At 40.2% G+C, this 25878-nt stretch overlaps 1 protein-coding gene across 13 annotated transcripts in view; it reads left to right on the forward strand.

Annotated features, from left to right (window-relative positions):
- Positions 1–8581: 8581 nt before the first annotated feature.
- PEX5L (peroxisomal biogenesis factor 5 like) overlaps positions 8582–25878 on the forward strand; it is a 100843-nt gene continuing 83546 nt past the window's right edge. For 4 of the 13 annotated variants that reach the window (XM_077184114.1, XM_077184118.1, XM_077184116.1 and 1 more), the window contains exons 1-2: positions 8924–9078; positions 9752–9837. In XM_077184114.1, the coding sequence (XP_077040229.1) occupies positions 9817–9837 (21 nt within the window). In that variant the 5' untranslated portion in view covers positions 8924–9078; positions 9752–9816. Of the gene's footprint in view, positions 8855–8922; positions 9079–9365; positions 9838–25878 lie in introns of those variants that run through there. The other 9 variants (XM_077184110.1, XM_077184112.1, XM_054639441.2 and 6 more) reach the window with 5 other exon arrangements.

The following is a 25878-nucleotide window of genomic DNA, read 5'->3' on the forward strand; positions in this document are numbered from 1 at the left end:
CATCAGCTGTCTAGATGCCACAGACTGAGGTTCAGCTTGGCCCTGGCTGGGGTTCCACAATTCTGCACTCCCCCAGCACAAAGTGCAGCTTGAGAGCTGCTCCTGGGCAAGGGGCACAGATGGGCAAAGAGCTCCCTCTCAGCTCCCCCACTGAGCAGGGAAGAAGGACTCTCACACATATATGCATGTGTAAAAACCATATATTGAAGAAATTCCAGCCTTCCTCTTAATCAGTAGGAAGTGGTGTGGTATAGAGGATAACACCCCAGGCTGGGAATCAGTAGGAACAGGTGCTATCCTGTCAGTGTCCCACTGCAGGGTCTCGAGTAAATCAGTTTGGAAATTCTAAAAACTGTTCTAAAATGATCAGTAACACAATGATCAATAACATGACACAGTGTTCCCATAACACAACTACAGGTTCAGTCTAAATCAATTCCTACTTGAAGTAGAATATATTTTCCAGGAAAAAAAACCCAAGGAATCTTGATTTTTAAAATCCCCAGGCAGAGGACTCATAATGATCCTTTAAAAATAATTTAAATGGTTTATTACCATTATTACAGAAATTTGCACCTAGAGTCTAACTTTGCCTAACTTCCAAATTTACACCGTTTTATTTCTTTATAACTGCTATGTTGAAGGTTTTCAGCCTCATATTCTGTTCCTCGTATAGACACAGGCTGGGACAAATGACCTCTGCCTAAACTAAATAGGTTCAAGTCCTTGAGTATCTTGATGCAAAGAATCATTCTCTAAGCCCTCACCAACTCTTTATTCCTGTGTGACACATGAACCTGTATCTTCCCGTGGACTCAGCTGCTGGGGAATTATCACATCACTACTGACACAGGATGCTCCATCATCCCTGCTGGGAGATTCTCTTTAGGCCACCTCTAGGCCTTTGGTGGGACAGTGAAACCCTATATTCCCCCAATTATCCATCATGATCCCCCACACATCTTTCAGTTATTGTTTCACAGGTCAGTCATTCATCCTGCAATCATAATTTAGAATCACAGATCTATATAATGGCCTCAGTTGGAAGGGATCCATAAAGATCATCAAAGTCCAGCTCCTTGCCCTTCAAAAGACAGGGGTGTACCTTCAGTTTTACTGAACTGCATATGATTCATTAATCACTTCATACATTAAATTTATTTCCAAAGATCCAAAATGTATTCTATCTACATAAATTTACCATTCATTATTTTTAAAATAATTTCCCAGTCTTTAAAAGAAATGGGAAACAGAGCATGACCCAACAATCCCTAAGGGAGCCTATTAGATAATAATTCCCACTTTGCATATTAAGACTACCAGATAAGCAGTTTTAGGTTTTTGTAATATGTTGCCCAGTTTCATTTGCTTTATTTTCATTCCTTAATCAAAGGTTGTGTGGTACCATGACAAATGCCTCAGGAAAGTCCATTACATCAGCACCAGAACATTCATCAACCAAACCTCGTATATCAGAAGAAAGTTACTGAGTTAGTCCAACAAGATATATTTTCCATAAACCAGTAAGAACTGCCATATATTACGTTATTCCTGATTATTTTGCTAATAATATCCCATATCAGTCTTCCATTATTTTGCCAGAGATTGGCACCAGGCTGAAAGGCCTGTAATTATGAAGCCATCCCATTTAAAATTCTGGCACAGTATTTGCCTTCCCAGTGCTGTATCAATTAATAAAAACCAACATTAACAGTCCAGAGACATTCTTAAGCAGTTCCTTGAATACTCCCTGATGAATGTTTTTGGAACTGCTCATCATAAAATGTCTCAACTTTCTGAGCTGTTTAACAGCCTCCTCAGTCAGTGATGGAATTTCCCAATCTCTTTCTCTGCCTGCATGAAATGCTGATATGCACTTACACCCAAAATGCCTTGAGACCTGCAGTTTAAAGACTGCTCTTAAGACCCAGGTATTTGGGTTTTCTAACTCCTCTGTGTTGCAGTACCTCTCCAGTGAGTAAGAATATTCCTACTTCAATAAAAATATTTCTTTCTTTTATATTGAGCAGGATCTGAGGAACAAAGTACTCTCATATCTTTTTCATGCTGCCTACCACGGATTTATATGGCAACATTAAACCTTTTGCTGCCAGGAAGTCCCTCATGTCAGTAACCATGTGGAGGGGCTCTAAATGGATGCTCTGATGATTCCAGTAATTTCTGAAGGTTTAAGTACAACAAACAGAAAAGCAGTTTAATATAGTAAGAGGACTATGTCTCATCTATATCACCAGCAATCACTAGTGGATAAAATCTAATTAGAGCCAAATTTTCACTTTGAGATCTGAAGAGAGCTTTTCTGCTCAAGAAAAAAATGATCAGAAGAAAAACCTTTCAAATCTTCCTTTCATTTCAGGGCCATCACGTTGTAGGTACTAGTACAGCAGAAACATTGTTAGCAATACTCAACCATTTAAGCCAGACTTTCACGAGCTCTATAAGCAAGTTTTCTGCCTAAGCAATTTTTCCCAGTTTAGGGTAAATTTATGTGTTTAAATTGCACTCATTTATGTAATGGCAATGCAGTGCAGGTGTACCAAAGCTGGGTGTAATCACAGCCAGGCTGGATGTGTCACCCATACAGCACAGACACCAGGAGCCTGGAGTAGATAAATGCCTGCATACATATGCAGCTTCTAAAGCATGTTTTAGAACTTCCAGTGAGCTATATGAAACTTAAATCCTACTGGTATCTGAAAAAAAGGTAGATTTAAATTACCTAAGATGGTCAGGTGTAAAGGGAAGCACAACAGACCTAACAGTAGTGATGGGAAAACACAGACTTGAAAGTATTTAGGCAAGTCAGTTGTCTTCAGAATACTCCACCTGATCAAAATTGCCCTCAGATAATCTGAGCATAAATAGAAGCAATCTCAGAAGCATTAAACAGAACTTATAAAGAGGTACAAACACAGTGCTTATCATTACAAATAGGGCAAAAAGAGCTAGGAAGCTTATTTCTAGTTACAGCAAAAATACTGTAACAAATAAATTGTTTTAATACCTAGATTAAAATAAGGGAGGAGTAATCAGCATTGCAGACTGATTTCTCTCTATTGTACTGCCAGGTATTACAGGCAGGCAAAACACAGTAGGTATATTTAATAAGAACTTTACAATCTAGTCATAAAGAGCTGGGGGAAAAACATAGTCCAGAAAAATCCCACTTACATGATTGCTTAGCTTCACTCAGAAAATAGTTCCTGATGATGCACTGTCAAACTAGAGGGCTTTCCTGAGTGGCATTCCAGCATGTAATCCAGTATTTTGATTAATGATTTGGGTAAAGAAATAGAAGGCATATTAGTTAAATTTACAGGGAACATAAATCTAGAAAAAAATTAAGTGAATTAGACAAGGATGTGCTCAAAATGTAAAAACATCTAAATAAAGGTGGAAATTGTTTTTGAAGAAGCAGAATACAAGTGGTTAAGTACAGCATCAAAATTCTAATGTTAGGTAGGACTTATCAGCCACAAAAGCCACAGTGGCTAAGAAAATGATTCAGTAACGTCACCAGAGGTAGCAGGATCACAAGCTTAACACCACTCAGCAGGATCCTGGTGTTGCAATACCACAGAGAGATGTAGAAACAGAAATACTGCATGTAACACACATGAAGAATTTCTTCTGGTACTTGTCCAGTTTGGGTCATTACCGAAGTAAACCAGTCTAAGAGAAGTAACAAAAGAGATGATCAATATCTAGAAAACCCAACCTGTATGACAAGGTTTAAAGAACTGCCATTGCTTACTCTTTCAGAAAAGAGAAAATTACAGGAAGATGCAATAATTTTCTTAAAATGTGTACAGAGCAGCCACAAAAGAAAATGGAATATATCCTTCTTCACATCAATTTTGTCTAAAGCAAACAGAACAAAGGGCATAAACTTCATCAGTGCCTGTTTAAATAAGGTCAATATTAAAAACTCAAATAGTAGGACAGTTAAGAACTAGAGCTGATTATCTGTTGGGTTGTGGACTTCCCACATTGTGAGACTTTCAGTGGGGTTGCAGAACCAACCCCAACACATCTGTGCTACACTGCAGTCACACCAGCTGCAGGACCAGCGTATCTCTGGGGGTTCTAAATCTTCCATGAAACCTGTTCCTACTCCATAAATGAGGAATGGTGGGGTTACAAGTCTGCAGCACTCGTAGATGAGGCCCCTATCCATGCATTGTTCAATGGAGTCAGTGAAAGGTTTGTATTCACTTCAGCAGACACACACACTGGGGTCCAAATTCAGGAAAACTTCCAAGAATGGCCATTTGGCCATTGACATGGAGCTTTCCTGGGATCTGCAATCAGGTAAGAGTGGAAAGCCATGATTTCTCCTCTTTTCTTTGTCTACACTGGCAGATGATCCTTCCTGCATGAGGCATTTCTGTGTGGGGAACAGTGTCCCTACACATCCAAACCAGCTCCTCTGCAAACAAAGAAAACCTCCTGTGCTGGGAGCTGTGTGGCTGCACAAACAGAAACTCTGGTGCTAAGAAACACAACCATGCAGGGTAAAGGCAGGACAGACCCACTGGGAGGCAATTTCCTGCTCTCCTGGTTGATGATTTGATGGGGATGATGTGTTACTCCCTGCCCATGGCTTGAATCCTCTCTCAGCGGCTGCTCACCGATTCCATCACAGATACAGAGCTGCACGTGGATAAAAGTGCTGTATTTACTAACAGATACAGAGCTGCAGGTGAACAAAACTGGTGTATTTACTAACAGAGCTGCAGGTGAATAAAACTGGTGTATTTACTAACAGATACAGCACTGCAGGTGAACAAAACTGGTGTATTTACTAACAGAGCTGCAGGTGAATAAAAGTGGTGTGGCTCCAACATAATGAAGACTTACTCTGTTAGTATTCTACTCGCACTATCTCTAACCTAATTGCCATTTGTTACTGTGGCTGGTGGTTTGTACACTGAGTCTTTTTAATTAAACATTGTATATGCATCATTAGCAAAACTTTCAGAATTTTAAAATTAATTTTGGATTGCATCTTGTTCACATTTATTATTCATTAAAGCACATAAAGGATCTCAAAAACTTTCTTTATATGTATTCCCTAAACATATATAAACACATTAGCATAGGAAAGGAATGTGTAAATACACATAATATAATTAGCACTTTCACTAATGTGTGGTTGTACCTTTCATACCTTATAACTGCCACTAGAAAACAAAGTGTAATTAGAATCTGTCAGAACTAACAATATTACAAATCCTAATTGTATGTTATTGATAAAGTTTAACACTATAAACATATCAATATATTAATTTTGACAGTTTTTTGCAACTTCACTTGAGTCTAAGAATAAGCTAGGTTATTTTCAGTAGTTAATTTTTAATCAGCTCCATGTTTTCACCAATTAGGCCAATTATTCTCAGTTAGCAGAAAACAGCATTAACGAAAATATTTATTAATAATAATGTTTGTAAAGATCTATTTCTTAACAAAATATAGGCACTAGGCATAAATTAACCCAAAGAGTTTCGATGTATGCAAATTACTTATCTCCATGGTTACATGAGCTAATAGACTGATGTTTCATACAACGTATATGCACCAGAACATTAATTTATTATTGAAAAAAGCAGTAAATATGTGTCTTTATGACCAAACATGTGCTATTGTTGGATGCTGGCAGCACAACCTGTTGTCACACCTGAGAAACACCAGAGATTCAGAGGCATCTGAGAAGCCCCCTTGAGTGATGGGTGCAGCACCTGCTGGGCATCCAGAGGCACAAATTCCCCAAAGTGGCCCCTCCAAATCTCCAGTGCTACAACTCATCCTCCTCAAATTGCATTTCAAATTCTTCCATTGAACACTTCTTTGCACACAACACATTGAGGATATTTTCACTTTTCTACATGAAGTGTGCAGGCCTGTTTATCTGTTCATGTTTAAGATTTTCCTAATAAAAATTGTTAATTACCCTTGCCATGTGGTTTCTTGGAGTGGAAATCCCAGACCCTGCCATTCCCATCACTGTGTTAATGAAGAATGTTAGAATAAGTGTTCTGAACTTGGAATCAATAGAAATGGTTGTGTGCAGTTTCACAGTCAGTGATTTAAGAGTATTTTAAGTTTACAGGATGACAGAAATATCAGTAAGGTCTAAAGGAATGAAATCTCTACCACCTCCCAGGGTAGTTAAGTGTCAGGATTTTGACAGTAGCTAGGTAGCTGCCAGCTTCTCCAAAATCACCTTATGCACTTTGTATTTCTGAGAATGCCCTCCTATTACTGTCTTTAGGCTTCACAATGGTCCCAATTGCCCCAGCAATGTATTCAAAAACAAAATCCGAGCATTTATTTGCAAAATAAAGGATTTTTATTTGACTTCTCTCAAAATTTCCCCTGGAAATTTAATATTAATTAAAATCTGCTGAGCCATATGGTGACTTTTCTTTTTCTTAACAAACATTATGACGTTCATATTCTCTACCATGATTTTTTCCATTTTTGCCATAACAAACAACAAAGCTTAGAGAGATCATAGCACACAGACATCATTGGTTCAAATATTAATGCAGCCACAGAGACAGACCAAAAGGGAACACAAAAGAAAAATGTTTTCAAAGCATTTCAAGCAAGTGAACCTTGTGCGATTATCTATGCCCTGCAACAAAACAGATTTTCACACTCATAAACAGAGCAGAGTGAGAGAAGATTGTGGATCCTGGCACTCACCTGTTTCTAAGCTGTAAAGAACTTGCCTTTATATGCATGGTACAGAATTACACATTAATGCTTTCTGTGCAACCCAGCACTGCCTTTTTTAAGTTGCAGGATAACTGAGCTAAAAGGATCATACACTGATTGCAGGTTAGGACTAGATGGAGAGAGAAACAACCTCACTGAAGCTTCTTCTTGTGAAGAGCAAGAGCAGAGGCAGAGTTTACACCTGTGGAAGCAGAGCACTTGTGAATGTGCCTGGGGTTGAACCACATTTGAGGAGCAGTTCCTGAAGCAGGAGGAGCCCCTGGCAGCCCCTCTGTCCCTGCACAGCTCTCCCTCCATCTCTGCTCTGCACCGACTGCTGCCCTGCCAGCTTCCTCCCTGACCACTGCCAAGAGATTTAGCCCTGCTGAGGAAAAAGGCAAAAGCTGGATCTATCTGGCTTTACTGGATCGCTCAAATCCTGCCAAAATGTGACATCAACATGCCATTGCATCAACAAATTGTACAACAAATTGTGCTTCAGATGCATTAGGAAAAATGCCTGTAACACACTACGCTGTTAATCTCTAGCATTTGGATCCTGACAAATTCTACCAATGTTTGTCCTGCACTCACAAATAACACAGCATGAATAACCATTGCTAAATTAACAACTCTTCTACTATAAGTGTGGTTTTCATACCCTGTAGAAAAAATTTAAGTTACAATGCAAATACTTAGATTTAGAGAAAGGAGATATTGCTACACACTGGCATTGACAAATTTCCCGCAGTTTTACCCCTGAGAAAAACACAGGAGCCTCAGACTTAAAGCAACAATAACAATAAAAAAAAACAGTAAGGAAAAGATATTTTCAAGTGCCTTAGAAACATTCAGCTACTCTAGAAAACCTGCACACTGACACAGGAATGGACACTGGATCTACTGTAGTCAGAGTGAAAAATTGCACCTTTGAGATTACTAAAAGCTTAAGAGTCTAATAAATCTCAACAAACAGCAAAGATATCAGGGCTCCAAGTTTAAATAGGACTTGGTTGTTTTCATCTGGATCTGAACTTATAAATTGAGCACAAAAGCAGCCAAATATTTACATCTGGAAAATCTGTTCTCCATATCATGTATTTTAAATGAAACCATGCTAATTCAAATCTGATATTTTCACCTAAGTGCAGTCACCCTTTGTGAAATTTTACAGTAATATATGTCTAACACGTATGGACAATCCCAAAGATGTATTTTAAGCTCATCAGCTCCTAATTGAGGTTTTCAAAGCAGCTTAAGGGATTTAGACAAAAAAAAATATTCATTTCTTCTTTCCTTTTGTCACCAATACATGGCTAAACTCCTTGGCTGCTCTGAAAATCTCAGTGAGCTGGGTACGTATTCACTGGATGTAAGAGAACTGTCACTTTTGCTATTTATCTAAAAGATAAAACTCTTAAGCCTAAGTGAAAAAAATAATTGGATAGATTTTGCTTATGCCATCACTGAAGACTTTATGAACTCATGTTCTGCAAAACCCCATTTTTTTAGCTGAATGGGAACACTTCAAAAAGGCTTTTTTAGTCAGCTGAAATGAGAGCTGTGATGATACAAATGTGCTGCTTTCAGGAATAAGAAATCTATTTTGCATTGCTCTAGTACAGGAGCACATTTAATGTTGGATTGCTCTGGTCTATCAAAAGCATCATAAAGTTTTGTGTAGTTTAATAGTGAAACTTGAGAGCTCAGAGCCAAGAAATTACACAATCTAGCAAATTCCAGGCGCTGGAGGGTTTCTGTGCTACTGAATATAGACACACTGGGTAGGACAGAAATTTACGATGAAATTGAAGCAGCTGCTCCTTTTAGCAGATGGGGAGTCTCGGGTTTGAGGTGGCGAAGTAGAGAAAAAAGCTGGATCCAAGATGATGCAGGTGTCTCCTTCAGGATTTAGCCAGGCCTGTTGTGCCAGTTTACAAGGTCAGAATTTTGCACGTACGGGCCGGTGCCAGATTTTTGCCTATATAACAAGCGTCTTTGGCAAGCGTTGAAAAACGCTACTAAGCGCTACTACCACGCCAGAACAGGAGTCTCCTGACATTTTCTGGGAATCACAAGAGATCACGTTCGCTCTTCATACGCAGAGCAGAAGGTAGGGCCCGGTCCTTTTGCTGAAACCCGGTTAATTGCGGCCGGGAGCGCGGCGCTGCCGCTCCCGCTCCGCGGGCAGCGACCGCTCCCGGGATGCGCCCGCGCCGGAGCCGCTCCCTGCGCGCCCCCTCCGCTTCCACACGGGGAGCGAAAGTCGCGACCACATCCAGGTTTTGCCGGCTCCTGCCTCCGGGACGCTCCGATTTTTGCTGTTATGCTTAGCAGGTTTTTTGTGGGTTTTTTTTTTTTCGCGTTGTTTTGTATTTTTTTTTCTTTTAATGACTGCAGCGGGAGCCGCCAGCCCTGGCGGGGTGGCGGGGCCGGGGCAGCGCGGCTGCAGCGGGACCCGCCCGGTGGCCGCGGGGCTCCGCGCGTTCCCTGGATGCTGCGCGCTCCCCCTGCGGAGGGAGAGAGGGAGGGAAGAAGGGAGGAGAGAAGGAAGGAGGAGGAGGGAAGGGGGGCGGGAAGGAGGCCGGGGCTGCCGGCGGGAGGCGGGGGAGGGCGGCCGGGGCCGGGGCCGCCAGGCCGGGGCGGCTGCAGCGGGACGAGGCGCGGCGCGGGCGGGCGGGCGAGGCCCGGCAGCAGCGGCGGCCCCGCTCCGCCCCGCGGCTCTCCCCGCCCGGCCGCCCGCAGCCCTGCCCGGGTCCGCCCGCCTGCCCAGCGCCCCCGAGCACTGCCCTGGGCAGCGCCGGCACCGCCTCACGGGGGGAAGCGCAGGCAGCGAGGCGAGAGGAGGGCGCCGAACAGCTCTGGCTTACTGAAACCAGTACAGGAGCTGCCAGGACAAATTTTGCTCTTTAGCCAAAAATAGCTCGTTCAGGGTTAGGCTTTTTTTTTTTTTCCTTTTTTGCCTTTTTTTTTTTTTTCCCCTTTTTTTTTTTTTTTTCCTTTCTTGTAGTGGAGCGGCCGGAGCAGTGCCCCCCGCGCAGCGCCGGCCTGAGGGCAGCCGGGCGGCCGGGCAGGATGTACCAGGGACACATGCAGGTAAGCAGCCGCGCTCGGGCAGCTCCGGGCGGGCTCCGGGAAACGCGGCGCCGGGAAGTTTCGGTGGGCTGAGCGGAGGGGAGATGCCACCCTGCCACTGTGCAACAAGTGACCTGGTGCGGTGTGACCGTGGCGCTCCGGCTCGGGGCCGAAGGGAGCGGCGTGCCCGGGGCTGGCGCTGCTCGGCGGGGGAGGATGGCAGAGGGGTTCTGTCAACTTTGTTACTAGGTGAAGTTCTCTGTGTATTTTTCCGTGTGCGATGCCTGCTTGTTCAAACAGATTCAAGGGAGTATTCCAGGGCAAACATTGTTATGGCATGCTTTAAGTGACACATGTCTCCTGCCATCCTCTTGATGCATCTCTTCCTGTATGTCAAGTGAAGGGCAAACAATAAGGGAAAAGACAGAGCACTTGCTTTGCAAAATCTGCAAAGGTTTCACAACACACTCAAACTGTCGATTTGCTCAGTGTGTTGTGTTTAAAGGGGATGGATTTCTATTCCTCCCTCCCCACACGGGATGAGGATTAATTTTGCTAAGCCACGGAATGACTTTGTAGAATGAATTCAAACACCTGGCAAAGAGACTTCAACATTTTAGGCAGAAATCTTGTCTGATGATCCTACTGATCTGTTGCCTTGGCAGAATACAGCCCTCCCTGATAAAAACATTCCACTGCCTTGGACCTGATGGCTTTAACCTTGACTCCCGCTCTCCTTCACATGGCTCTTCCTTGGAAAGCCAAGTCTGTTTTGAAGGAGGAAGTATCAAAGTGGAGTAAAGGTTTTCATTGATCTCCCAGATTCATTCCTTTGCTTTGACCCAACAATCTGGCTTGGTGTTCACCGCCAGGAACAGTCAAATGCTTTTATCAGGCACCAGCCTTGTGTGTGGTGTTAGCACCGAGGCTGTTCAGAGGGGAGCTGCAGCCTCGGGAGGTGCGAGCTGACCACTTGTGTTTGGTTTGCACAGCATTCAAACCCCGGCTGGGTGCTCATGGGGACAGCAGGAGTGTCAGAAGCCCGGGTTGTGCACGATGCAGATGAGTTAAGGCAGGACTCTGATCCAGCACTGCCTTCCAGAGCTGAATGACACCGGTTACTCTTTCACGTTTGTGTTATCTGGTCGCAGCAGTGATAAATAATGTGACATAGCACTGCTTGTAACAGAAGAGCAAACAGGTTTTAACATGAGATGAAATCAATGGAGAGAGTATGCATGTTACCCTTTATTTCTGATAATAAGGTTAAAACACAAAACCAATCCTATAAATAATGCGGCTGAATGGGACGTTGCCAAATAGGTATTTACATCCTTAAGAAAGCAGAAGTTCTTTGCTGTGAGTGACAATTTGCAAGATTTCAACAGACATACAGCACTTTATAAAAGGGAATCTAATGGAATCTTGAGGTGTCTCACAGCACTGTAAATTTTCTGAGTCATTCAAAGATTGAAGTCAAACTTACAATAGGAAATAAGGTCAAAACATGCAAATATGTTGTGACTGGTGTACTTCTTTAATTTTTTCTTTCAAAATACTTCTATTTTTCCAGCTCAAATATAAATAAATTATAACTAAATTATCTTAAAAGGCATGCTGAGATAAAAATACTATTCCTGTTGAGTACACTTATAATTTTTAAATACAAAAGCCCACCTCAGTTCATCATCCAAACTTTTGAATACATTTTTGTCCTAACAGGAAGCATTAATGAGCTTCAGATAACATCTACAAAGCTTAAAGCCTTAGGAGAGATTTTCATGTTTAGTATATCCTTAATTAGATCCTTTAAGTGAGTCAGGCAAAGACAATAAAAAGCTAATTTCTTTGCAATGAGATGATCTACTGTAATGTTGATTAAACCATGTTGGGACATAGGCCAAGTTACCATACAAATACATGGAAAAAAAAAAAAATGTCAGCACATTTTAAGCATTATAGGTTCTTTCTTGCTATCCAAGACTACTTCTGAGACTTTTACTAATTTAGGAAGAGCTATTTGCTATTACCTAAAATAAGGTGAACCATAAACCCATCCCAGTTTGGGTGGATCAAGTCAGGCACATAGGTCAGCACCCTGGACTCCTAAGCAAAAATGATCTGATTTTTAAAGCACTGAGCCCTTAATAGAACTTACACTTCTTGAAGAGAAGGTGGTGTTTAGCTGGGTAAACTGCACTGGGTACATCCAAATGCAAAATGATGGGTCAATATCTAACACCTGATCCTGCGCGCCTTAGAGCAATCGCGCTTCTGAACTTATCGGGGTCAAATGTAGGATCTGATTTAGAATTCCAGTAATCATTTCCTTTTTTCCTACTGTTCTGTTCTCAGATATAAAAGTAAAATCTGCAGAATTAATTCCATAGTCCCCTTATTTTGAAAGATGCTTGCAGAGCCCTGTTTCACTAATAACCTGCTGCAACTCAGCTAATTCTTGGAATACTTCTAAAAGGGGAGAACCTTAACAACCGTAACAAGGTAATAAGCATAATTACAGAGATTGGGGTTTTACCTATCTTGAGAGGCATCAATCATTATCAGCTTCAGTTGGGAATTTCTGACTAAGCTCAGTAAATTGTGCAAGTGTAGATGAAATATACTTTGCATTTAAGCTCTGCTGAAGTCCACCACCGAAAATACTTTACCACATCAGGCCATAATGTGTGCATCTCTTCTTAATTTTTTGTTTATAGTACAGATTAGGTTTGTTGGTGTTGGTTTTTTTTTTTCCCCAAAAGCCAGAAAATCACTTTGTTTATTCCAAAGACCTAGGTTTAGATTTTCTCCTTACTGGTTTCTAAGTGAAGCCTCACAACACAGAAATACTAAAGATGTCCTAAGCTAAAATTCCAGTCAGTTTAAAACATCTAACAGGAAGGTATGTCCTGCCTTCACATTTCCAGGTGCCTTTCTGTAGGATTTGCTTTTGCCATCACTTGTGCAGCACATGCTTTCAGGTGAAACACCAGGAGAGAGGTGAAGTGCCCTTCCACAGAGCCAGCACCACGAGCAGCACGAGGATGCAGAGAAGTGCAGTGCCACAGGAGCTCTTTCAAAGCTGTCTCACCATCCTCATGAGATTAAACCTTTGATTTCTCCATGTTTGCTGGTTGGGTTTGCACGGTGACCACAGGGACTGCCCTGGGTCCTGAGGCAGCAGCTGCCCCTCCTGAGCCACGGGGGTGAGGCTTCTGCATGAGAGAGAGAACTTCAGAGGAGATGCACGGGTTGTTTGTCCACAAATGTACAACCTCAGTTATGTAAGAAGTCCTGTTTAATTCAGTAGATGTAGGCTCTGACAGGATGGAGCCTGATGGATACAGGAGCACACCCTGGGATTCACAGATAAGGCAGAAGAGCCAAGTCTAAATGTTAGACTGTACAGGTGAAAGAGAGTGTTTGTCTCCTAGGATAATGTGTGCAGTCCTGTGTGTGTGGTTTTCCATCTTCAACAGAACAGTAGCCGACCAGATGGAAGCAGAACATAAGCTGAGTTCAACCTCCAATCACTGCTCTCAAATTGCTGTCATTTTAACAACCAATTATAAAATGTTTTAAAGTTTTTACAGTATATTATAGACCTGATACCAGTCCTCATGTTGACTTCTATGAAAGTACTATAAATGAGCAGGGGGCAAATTTCAGTCACAGAATGAGATTTGCACAGCATTTGGCTTCCTATGAAATTCAAAATAAATGCTTTCAAAACTGTTTGCCCTGATGCTGTATTTAGTCAGCCTTCCCCAGCACAAATGCTTGAACAGAAGAAGTGCTTTGCCAAATGTTGGCATGGGATTTTATATATGGCAGTGTTATGTTTTGAGATGGCTTAATTTAGACAAAGCAGAAATCTTGACCACACAGGGGTACCAGAATTCCTCTGGCACTTTTTTGCAGGAGCAGCCTTATTGGTCAAGATGCCTTGGCCAAGTTCCAGATCAGATAGTTGTCTCCTAAACTTTTAATTGCATAGGCAATCAGCTTCATGCCCTTAATTCTTGTGTTGTGATATTTAACATTGTGCCATTGGCATTTCCTATTTACATGAAATGATCCATATTAATCATTCCTGTTTCATTTCAGTTTGTCAAACACACACCTATATGCTCGTAGAGGGTCTACAAAAAAATAAGTATGTGTACATGAAAATTCTTGCAAGTTGGAACCTCAAAGGCTTCACATCTTTTAGTGGGCATGAAAAATATTGCTAAATATTTTATAAAAGGCATTTTTTGCACTGGTTTGTCAACATTTAAGACACAGCTAACTCACTGAGGAAAGGGAAGCAGAACAGTCTCAATATGAGCTGCAGAGGCAAAGCCCATTTTGGTTTACTTGGAAACCTATTAAAAATATTGCAACAGTGTTGGTGACACTGCTACCTAAAGTAAATAAACCCCAAGCTATTAAAAAGTTATGAATAAAAAAAAAAATCAGTAATGTGCATTTTTACATTAATAAAACAGCCCACAAAGAATATGCACAATGTAAAATTCCATTCAATACTAAGTTGAATCTCTGCTCAGCTGTTAATACCAACATAAACTTAATAACTTTAAGCTACAAAATTTTAAAAATCTGGGCACATGGCTGGAATCCTAACTGATCTCTAGTGGTGTCTATGAATCATAACTCCTATCCTACATAAAATTACGTTATGATAAGCTGATAATATTTTATTATTACAACTCTTTTCTAAAAAAGTACTCACAACACTAGGGTAGTCTTTATGGTGGTAGGTGTTCCAATTTGCCTTGATATTTTCCAGTATTTCAGTAGCAGCCCTACCAAGTTTTGAAAAGCAGATTATGAACTGCTTGTAAATTGAAAAAAGGTAAAAATAATGAGCTCACTTTCATAGAATGAAGTTAATTCAAAGAAAGTAGATGATGAATTGCATTTGGCAAAGGCACAGACTGAAACTGTAAAAATTGTGAGCATTTGCAATGCCGGTAGAGGAAGCGTTGCTTGAAGCTGTTGAGCAGTTTTATAAGAGCCTGGTAGAAAATCTTGCAAAGGCTCAGAAATTCTTGGCTCATGCTGTATTTTTACTGGATGTAAATTAGGAAGAATTTTACTAACTAACTAAGGATCTACCCCTCTATTCTGGAATTAAATTCATTTAAAAAATAGAAAAACAACAGCCCCTAGTGTAGTCCCTGTCATATATTAATATAAATGTTAGTCTAAACCCAGTGTATAACTTTCACCAAAGAGGCACTGCTTACTCAAGAACCCTGCTGTACTTTATTTTTTTAATCTACCACTATTGTCACAATTTACTATGCAAAGCAGGAGGATAAAAAGTTGGGATACAAGTCCACCAGCTGTATCAGGATGAATTGTTCAAATAGAACTGATAGTGGAGCCCTGGAAAATGTTAAAGATAGACTTTGAAAACGTTAGGCTTTGTGTTTTCTCAGATCACTGCACCTGCGTAAGCAGTATGAGAAATGATATAATTGTTAGATGTGATGATTGTTTAGTAACTAAATATAATTATTGTATAGTCATAAGAAGAATCATGAGAAACTATGTTAGAAATTGAAGGGGGAACCATGAGAAGCCATGCTTGACTGAAATCTATGTATGCAATAGAACAATATGAATTTAATAATTAACATGAAAGTTCTATAACGACAGAATATAAAAACACGATCATCTCGAATGTGTGGCCGGAGTCAGATTTGAGTTGGATACTCCTGACACCCAGAGCTCTTAATAAAAGCACCTGCATATAATCACTTATGTGATTATGTGTTTCTGAATGCTAACAGAACAACAGGCATGAAATGATGGAAAAAATAATTCATGCAGAAATTTAGACTTTAGAAAATGCAGTCTCATAACTTGGCTTTAGATCATTTTGTAATTTATAATAATCTTGTTTCTAAGCAAGCTTTAAAAAAAGGAGTGTTGATGTACAAACCAGGTCCATTTAAAAGCCTCTATCTAGCTTAATTTGCTATTTTTTTTGCAAATGTTGAAAATGAAAAAGGTAAAAGCATTGAAATAGTACTTAGAATTAATCTACCCAGCACACAAAGTATGTATTAGTTGTTTGTATCACGGAATCTAATTTTGCACAGTCTGTTTCAGAAACAGGTGATGCAAAACTGAGAGAAACACTTGTCTACCAAATTAGAGTAATGGCATGTAAACTAGAAGGTGACTTACTGTAGCTATGGATTTTCATCATTGTCCAGTAATATTTCTCATAAAATGCCTAAGGATCATAAAGACCAAATTCAGCAAATTTTTCTGCCAGGTTAGAATTATTATAAACGGTCTAACATTTCATTGCTCTGCTCTCAGGCTTTTGAAGTTCTGAGTCATTGGTACATTAGTTTTACTTCCAGTGGTTTATTTGCATATAAATAAAGTAAATTCTAAAATATCAAGTAAGTGAAACTCATTATATGCAATGGAAAAAAAAATCCATGTCTCATCAGTTTACCCATGCCCAAAAATACAAATCGCAACACAAAGTTTCATGTTAGCCCCTGAATGGATTTTCCCAAATTTTGCACAATTGATCATGTATCAGCATTGCTGCAGCTCCTCTCAAAAAAACATTTTGTGTCAAACTTCTGCAGGTTGGCATAGCAGATGTAAGAATTAAGTTTTCTTCCTCTACTTCTCCATTGCCTACCATGACACTTTGATTTGCCACTGCTGCTCCTCTCACTGTCCTGTTTGCTGATTTTCTCCTCCTTGCTGGAGTTTGAAGGCTTTCATGAGATGTTTTGTCTCCTGCCACGTTTGTGGTGTTTTCCCTCCTGCTGCCCAGGGCAGGGCAGCCAGGTCACCCACCCGTGGCTGCTGCCTGCACCAGGGGCTGAGTCCCCCCTCAGCACCCCTTGGGCACAAAACAAAAGCGTTCCACAGCCCAGTTCTACTCCCTGAGCACTGGTTCACTCACATCATTAGAGGGAGGTGAACTGGGGGGGAGGATTTCTTACCAGCAGAGCTCCCTCTTCACAAGCTGGGTGAGGATTAGGAAGCAATAGGGGACTCCCATGAGAAGGGAAGTAGCCAGCTTTAAAAAAACAACACCTGAATTTTATCTACAATGTTTGCAGGATAGACCTGTACACATAAACTCACTCTTCTCACATGCTTCTCTATTTTGGCAATCCCTAGGGGAAAAGAGCCACACTAAATAAAGTGTTTGTGAGTTTCTCTGTAAAACGTGGAGCACTCTCCTGCTTCATGTTCACTTGTCTTAGAGCAGCCTGCTGTCCTCTGGTTCATTTGTGTTCATGTTCATCTCATATCATTTCCTTTTTACACCTCTTACCCCAGTATGGGGAATACAAGTTACCAACACTTTTGGACAGCATTTTTTAATAAAATATGCATTTAGAACAGAATAACATCTATGCATTTAGAACAACAACAGAAGCATATGTGATAAGGAAAGTGCAGTGCAATTAATTTAGACAAATTACTTTCCTTGATTACATTAGGGCTTTGCTGTTATGAGATATATAAAAGAAATTCAGATGCTCTTGTCCACTGACATTTAAAAATGAGAGCTTCAGAATTATTTTGACATGCATTTACTATCAATCATTTGGCTTTATAGACTTTAATAGTTTTCAAAAGCTGAGGAAACAAACTTTGAAATTTGCCTCACCAACATTAGAGCCAGCAGTATCTTAACCTTTATATCAGTGTATTTACTTTGAAATTACACAGTTGTAAAAAATGCAGTCATTTGCTTCCATGTCTTTTTCATGTTCATTTCTGTCTTCCCAATGTCACCAGTCGGTTCCAAAGCTATGGTGTCAGGTAGTGAATACAGCATTTCCTGGATAGGGGTAGGGAAGCTGACACAAAAGACCTTTTCAAGTTCTGCATTTTCTGACTAGTAGGTGTATCAATAAAAGGTCCAGGAACTCTTATTCACTGTTAATTAAAAATCAGTTGAGGGGAAATACTTGCCCATTTAAGCTTAGCCTGAAATACAGAAATATGGTTCTCAATAAGTAATGCTAAATATTAGAGTTTAACTTCACAGAATTTCCTGTGGTCAATTTTGCTAATATTAATGTAGGAATAAACAAAGACTATAATCATAAATAGAAGCTTTTTGAGTATTTCTGAGTATTATGTAAAACTGAGAGTAAACATCACATTTTGATAGGTTAATAATCTGTCAGAACCTCTTAAAACTGAAAAAAATAATATTTTAAACAAAAGAACAGATTCATATTATTTATGCTAGGTAGGAGGTGGCCTTAGTCCTCAATATGGCCTTGGACACCATTGTTATAGGAGTAATGACAGAAATGTGACAGAAATGATTAATAAAATAAAAAACACAGCTTGACATGTGTCTCATCAAAGTGACAGGTTATTTCTGCTGTCATTCATGAAGTTTAACAAGGAATGTAATTTTCCAGTTGCAGGCTTGAGATGCAGATGATATCTTTCATCTTTTGCTATTTGTTGTCTAACACTCCTTTTAAGAACAAGGACAATTTTAAGAAGGCTTTGAAAAAGGAACACTAGAAAGAATGTATAATAAAAGAAGTGGGGGGGAAATTATGATGTATAACAGAGAAAACAATGCAAAAGTATGGAAACTAGGAAATAAGTGATTGGTGGTTTTGTTCTGAACAGTTGATATTACCACTCTACCCAATCCAGGTAATGTACACAACATGACAAGTTATATACAGCTAGAAGAGATGCACAGGATTGCCTGAACCTGTGCAAACAAAAGAAATTGTAATTATTAGAAGATAGGTAGATACTACATGGAAATAGTGAAAGAACAATAATCCATGTAATATTCACAAAAAAGGATTCCATGCTGTTCAGGAAAGGCAGGAAAACAAAGGTGTTGGTTACATTAAGAGCTTGGACCCAAAGAAAATGAGCAAAAATTTTTTAAGAAGCTTCACAACTAGTACTTTCAATTTTTGTATTGTTGAAGTTATGACTTAATACAGAGTATGGAGAGCACACAGAGGATGAAGATAGTCCCTCATAGGCAGAAGGAAAATATGCAAGTTGCCTAAAGTAAAGCTTATTTGGATCTTAGAAATATATTAAAGTATATTAAAACAATCATTGGAGGTTTTTTTGTTTTCTCATGAAAAAGTGGGAGGAGAAGTAAAACATACTCAAAGTGGCATCTGTATTATGGATAACCTAATTTATGGTGCAAAACCAAAATGTTTAAGAGGGTATGAATTCTTCAGCTATTACAAATGTGTTATATTAAATTGAAGACTTGGTAGAAAATATATTATAGTCTAGTTACAAATGTGAACAGAACAACAGAAAATAGACCAGATTTAAGATAAGGTGAGAAAAATGGTAAGACAACAGCCCAGATACCCATATGGCTATCTGTAATCTTCAAGGTTTTAGGGAACAGATTTCAAAGAGAACGAAACAAACCTAGACCCAAAAAAAAAAAAAAAAATTGAATTTGGCAGGAAAACATAATGTCAGACTAACCTGACAGCATTTTCTGTTATCATAGCTGGGGTTTTAGGCAAGAGAACTATAATGGGCGTGATCTATATGATCTTTGGTAAGCATTTGTTATGGTGTTACAAAAGAAATTATTATTGAAGTTGGAGAAAGTAAAGAATAGCACTAAATCTGTAAAGAAGGCAGGAAACTTATTCATGGGGAAAAGAAAAATAGAGCACTAAAGGAAGGACTGTCAGACTCAGGAAAGTTTAAGAGGGAAGGATTTTGTGGATCACTGTTGGAAGCGGTTGTTTCTGATGTTTCATCCACAAACACACAAGAAGCAGGAAGATGGTGACTGCATTTGTTGATTACTCAGTGCTGGAAAACATTGTCAATATTGGGAAACATTCAGTACTGCTGAGCTCCAGTCACCACACAGAGGGACCTGTCTGTACCTCAGCAATAAAAATACAATTTCATTTAACACTATCATCAATAACAGAAAGCCGACCCTAAGCCATGGACTATCATTTAGGAATTACTGAGAAGAACGACTTGCACACACATAATGACTGCAAGTTGTCAATAAAATACATCCATAAAAAAGACAGATGCAGATCTAGCTTTAGAAGAGTTTTTTCCAGAATAGTCAGGAAAATATCAGTGCCAGTTGACAATGCCAGCAGCAGATTTTCAGTTGAGAATCTTGTACAGAAGAGAGGCATGGAAACAGCTCCAAAGAAGGATGATCAAGGAGAAGGGAAAGTCTGTCTTGCAAGAAGAGACCAAAAGATTTTGGCTTATTTCATTGAGCAGAATGACAGCTCAGCAGGACCATAATCACAGCATGTAAATGCATCAGGGAGATAAACACCAGATATGGAAAAAACTAAATTAGCTAAGAACAAAACTGGCATGGAAACAAATGGATATTAACCAGCTGTGAATAAATTTAGGTTGGAAATTAGAAGAAAGTTTCTGATCATTAGAGCAATCAAGACTTCCAGTAGCCTTCCAGCTGGAATAGTGGATGCAAAAAACCAAATTACTTTTAAGATGAAACACAGTCAGTTTCTGAGAGATTTGGTGTGACATGCTGCCTATGAGACCAGAAGATTGAAGCTCCAAGGAAGGAACAGTACCTTCCTTGTCATAACAGAATCAAAGAATGGTTCAGGAGTGGAGCACAGTGGATCTCACCTGGTGCTACTTCCCAGCTCCAGCAGGGTCATCCTGAGCACATGGCACAGGGTTGGGTGCAGATGGTTCTGGGGTGTCTCCAGTGAGGGAGACTCCCCATCCTCTCTGGGCAATCTGTTCCAATGCACAGGAAATTTCTTTCTCATGTTCAGGTGGAACTTCCTGTGCATCCATTTCTGCTCATTGCCTCTTGTTCTGTTGTTTGGCACCATCAAGAAGAGCCTGGTGCATCCTCCTGACCCCCTCCCTCTCGATATTTATACAAATGAATGAGGCCCCCTCTCCGTTGCCCCTCTGAGTCCTCTTCAGAAGTCTTTCAGAAATTGCATTCTCAAATTTCTGTGACTTCAGCAGATACACACCCCGTGTCTGGTTCAGATAAACCAACATACTCAACATCAAGAGGTCAAAAGTCTTCCTGTTACAGCTGTGGAAGGTTTGACTGTATTCACAGTTTGAGTAACCTCCTGCTAGGAGACCCACACAGGCAGTGACAAATTTGTACCACTTTGCCAAGTCCAAAACATTATTTTGAGTAGAGCTGAGCTTTAAAGTTTGAATATTCTCTCTGCCAGCTTTCTTATCAAGTCTCCCACTCTGCTGAACTCATGTTTTTGCTTCATCTAAAACCTTTACAATCAGAGAAAATGTATTTCCCCCATACAGCTAAACTCAATGGCTCATGTTGGAGACATTGAAGCCTTTCAACACCTTGTATTCATGTGGGCACTGCAGGCTGGAAATCCCCAGCTGTGTCAACATTGTGTAACAAGAAGCTTAAATTTATTTCAATAATAACCAAATTTTGTGTGCATGAGGATATAAACTAGAACCCATCAGAACCAGCAGGGATATTTCCCTGACGTTGGCTGAGTCAGGAGTAAGCTCTTTTTCCATACTACCACCAGCTCACTTTTCTCTCCTGAGCTCCAGAAACAAATGCATTGGTTATTATTTAGAGTATGTGGTCTTAAATAAGAGAACTCTGTTTTGCAGTCCTAGTCAGGAAAAACTGCTGAACTCACTTTGGACAGTTCTTTTGGAAGGGATCACAAAGCCACATCTTAGTGTCACTGCTCCTTCCCTGTACTGAGTCAGAAAATTACTTCTGGATTGATTCAGGCTCATAAAAGTATCTCAGGATCTGATTTCTGGAGTTCCTGTCCCATCTCATTTCTGTGATTTGCATCCCACGATGTATCAGGGAGACAGATGTCCCTGAACACTCCATCACAATCTGATAACATCACTGCAGCCTTGCAGCTCTTGGTCATTATCAGTTCTGTGCTGTAGTAACTGAGCATCACTCTGCTACTCAGATCTTAGAATTTCAAGACTCACACCAGCAAAAGAGTTTCCAGGTAGGTGAGGTCACTGGATATTGGCTAGACAAAGATATGCAAAAGCATATCACTAAATTTACTGAGCAGGGGAATAAGTTTTTTTTCCTGCCATTACACAAAAAAATGAATGTTTTTTTCCAAAGTGTTTTATAGCTGTCAAAGAGAAAGCAAATTTCACTGCCTTTTTCTCAAGTAGTCACTGACCAATACCAGAAATAAAAATTCAAATAGAACTTCAAATAATTTAAGACTAATTCCTTTATTTTACTTGGGACAAATCCTTACCCATGTGATTCTCAATTTATTACAGTGTCAAAAAGCAGCTGTGAGAGGGGCCAGGCAGTTGACACACATGGCCCCAGGTGCTGGAGCACTTCTATGGGAAGAGGAATCTGCCAAAGGCATCCTGAATATCACTGTGGTCACCAGCTGCTTTAACAGCTGGTATAAATCTCAGCCTGCCCCGTGGGCAGGGCATGTGTACATTCACTTCACCCTCTTTTCTCAAGCTGTGTTAGGAATGACAGTTTCAACAAAACCTGCTGTTAAAGACCACAGTATTTGCTTTAAGTTGCTCTCAGCTCTGACCACAGTTCTTTGTCATTAGACTGTGTGAGCTGTAGGCTACTGCTTGTAGAATCCCAGACCAGCTCTCCAGGGAGCACCAGCAATCTCTCAACAAAGGTAATAAGGAAAGATGTGATCCTCGGACCTCAATTCCCTAGGGATTCTTGTTTAGGAGGAGAAAGGAGTCCCAAGTTCCTTCTTCCTCTTTAGGCTGCACTGCCTCTAGAGCTATTACTACTAATGATACCAAAAATTATCTGTGGTGGATCTTAGAGATGGAAAATAGAATCAAATCAAATAGATCCTGAGTGGAATAGATCCCTGCAAGCTGCTTAGCTTTACCCCATCCTGACATCTGCACAGTCCCTTTTAGTTCAAGGGATGATACAGATGTAATTAGAAGAGAACCTGATGGAAGATATTAATGACAAAAGCTAAATAAAATAATGTCACGGATTTATATTGAGAAGCTATTTAGGAATAAAGGAATTTTTTCACAAAATGCTGAAATAAAGGAACCATTAAATCAAATCATTTTAAGAGAAAGCTACATTGCTTTTTTAGGAAAAAGAGAATGAACAGAGGGCACTGCTGCCGGCTAGGTGTTTGTTAATTTTTCATGTGAATTTATTGCATATGTAAGTGATTGAATTAGTAGCACTGACAGGAACCCAGGCACGGTAAAAGCTTCCTGCTACTGACACAGCAGTGCTCAAGCTGTGCACTCCTGACCATTAGCATCCCTGCTGTGGGAGCCTGAGCCTGGCTCAGCCCGGGCTGCAGAGCTGCCTGGAACGGGACCGAGCCCTCCGGAACCAGGGCTAGCATGAGACCACTCCACTCCTTTAGATTAATGACCTCATTTGGACTCTGATGCCAGGCTCCAGGGAAGAAAGTCCAGTGCAAGCTAATATGCTGCCAAAATACTGCAAGGTAAGTTTGGGGGGGAAAAAATTGTTACGAGGATTTTGTGTTTTGAGGTAAAGAGACTGAATGCGGAAGGGAGTCAGAAACGGGCGGCTCGCAGGAGAGAGCGTAAGGGGCAGGAATCAGAATGTTTTCTCACCTTTGAAAAAAGAGGGTCATTTCCAAACACTCAGAGGCTGAGCAGCGAGATCTGGATCTTCTGTCACCCAGCAGAAGACTGCTTCAGAACAGCGAGGCTTTGAGAGCAAACTGGGGGAATATAAATTGCATATATAATAATTTAAGCATGCCAGTGTGTTGCCAAATATTACCATCTAAAAGGAATATAAGTATCATGGCTGCTGTGAAGTCCTTAGGGAGGCTCATAACCTTTTGGGAACCCTTTCCTCCTCCCCTGCAATGTATTAACCTTTTGACCACGTCGGTGCTTAGATGTACATAACGAAATGGTACATGCAGGCAGATACAGTTGGGGAGCGGTAGGAACAAAACATCAGGGATGCAGGATGTTGTGTGAATTCTTTATCAAAATCTCATAGCCAAGAATAGATACAGAGCTAAAAAAAAAAAAAAAGGTATTTCTGATGTATTATGAATGTGCAGATGAGCAGCGATGGAAAAACATTTCATGGCTGTCCTACAAACTCTATTCCTGTAGCGTCAGATTGTGGCAACTTAAAGGAACGAAAATGAGCTTTTTGTACAAGTAGCTCTGCTGGATTTAATGGTGCTGCTAATGGAGCAAGATTTTTCTTGGAGTAAGGGTGCCATAAACCAGCCCTCAGCCACCACTTCCTGTTTACTTGTGGTTTATTCTCTAGAGCAAACCCAAGTTTCTCACACTGCAAATTTCTAAAATTCTTCTCGTTACTAAAAAAAAATTCTTGTTTAGTATTTTCCTTTGTACACCGTTCATCCTCATGGAGTGTTTTCTTTTCTAGTCAGTCATTTGACATGTAGAAGAATGAATGAATGAACTGTTCTTTGATTTAAAGAGGTACTCTGCTTTACTCTGCTAAGAGGTAGAGCTTCACTTAACATGTTCTTTTCAGTAGATCTAGACAGCCACTTCTAAAATTTCATTTAGGTATCATTTGTAATTAATTTGAACAATCCTAGTCACTTAGTAAAGTTGCTTCAATTCTTTCCTTTTTATTGAAAGTTATTTCACTGCTGCAAGCAAGGTATTTTATTTTATGATTTTCCATATGGTTGGTCCCAAAGGAGAAAACACAAAAGAGTTCCAAATTAAATTCTAATCCAATTTAACAACAGCTGTAAGGGAAATGAAGACATATTAGCTACTCTAGAACCTCAGCTTCCTGGAAAAATGAAAAATGAAGCTGATCATCCCAAAATTTTTATTAGTATAAGTCTTCACCTATATAAAAATGTATAGAGGGCAGCTGGAAACAAAACTAGGCAGAAGCTCCCAATGAACTATGACATTGTACTGATTAAAAGACTATAAACATACACTGTGGTGCATGACTAATAGCAGAACTAGCAAATGTTTTTGACATTTGGATCGCACTTGAAGTTACAAAAAAAAATTGTGTTCCAACACCTTGAGAGATTTTGAGGCTGGGAGGATCCATTTATTGACCTTTCATGTGAACTGTAAGGTAATACAGGCTGATCACACACTTGACACAATTGATCTTCAACATCATCCTTTGAATGGGAGCAGCCCATGCTCTGGAAAAGCATTTATTTCAAGCTTAAAGATTTAAGTGATGCAAAAATCCACCATCACTTGCTCAAGATACTCCTGCAGTGATTCTCCAGACTATTCTAAGTATTCTTAGCATCAACAAAATATTTGTTTCATACACACACAAAATACATTAGAAACTACCTTAGAGTAGTGTAATAAAGCAGATAATATTTTTAGAATTCTCAGGTAAGCTGTATTGGAATGAAAAGGCTTGAAATTACATTTATAGCCATGAAGCATGCAGCTCGCTCAGGAGCTGTGCAAACAAGCACACAAAGAATCAGTCAGAAGAGCCTTCTTGTTCCCACTGAGTTTTCCAGTTCACTTGCAGTGGTTAAAGTGGCACTTGGAGGAGTTGGAGGAAAAACCCTCAAGGCATCAGCAGCCTCCTGCTGTACATGGCACAAAATGAGCTTACAGTGTAAAAGTGTCCACTGCCTCTAGAGGAGCCAGGATTTCACCTCTAGCCGTGTGGGAGGCACTTCTGATCACCTCTTAGAAAACAGCTGGGTCACGAAACAGGAGAGCTGCTCTGCAGAGGAAATAGAAAATCTATTCACATGTGTATCAGGAGTGTGCATATCTATATTACAGTAAGCAAAAGGTAGTCTTACCTCCTCTGAGGAGTTTGATCATCTATTTTAGCATTTTCTCAGAAAGTTCTTGCCAATGAGGGGTTTTACAGTCCAATTAACACAACAGGGAGTGACAGTCTCTAAGCCTGGAAATAGTTCACCCTAACAGTGATGTGGGCAAGGCTGCAGATAAGAAACTCCTCTCTTATGCATGGAGAGGTAATAAGGTTATTTAACCAGTTGCAAAACATGGAAGAACCATTTTTACCCACAC

The sequence above is a fragment of the Agelaius phoeniceus genome, chromosome 10 (assembly GCF_051311805.1).
Source record: "Agelaius phoeniceus isolate bAgePho1 chromosome 10, bAgePho1.hap1, whole genome shotgun sequence".
Classification (NCBI taxonomy): Eukaryota; Metazoa; Chordata; class Aves; order Passeriformes; family Icteridae; genus Agelaius; species Agelaius phoeniceus.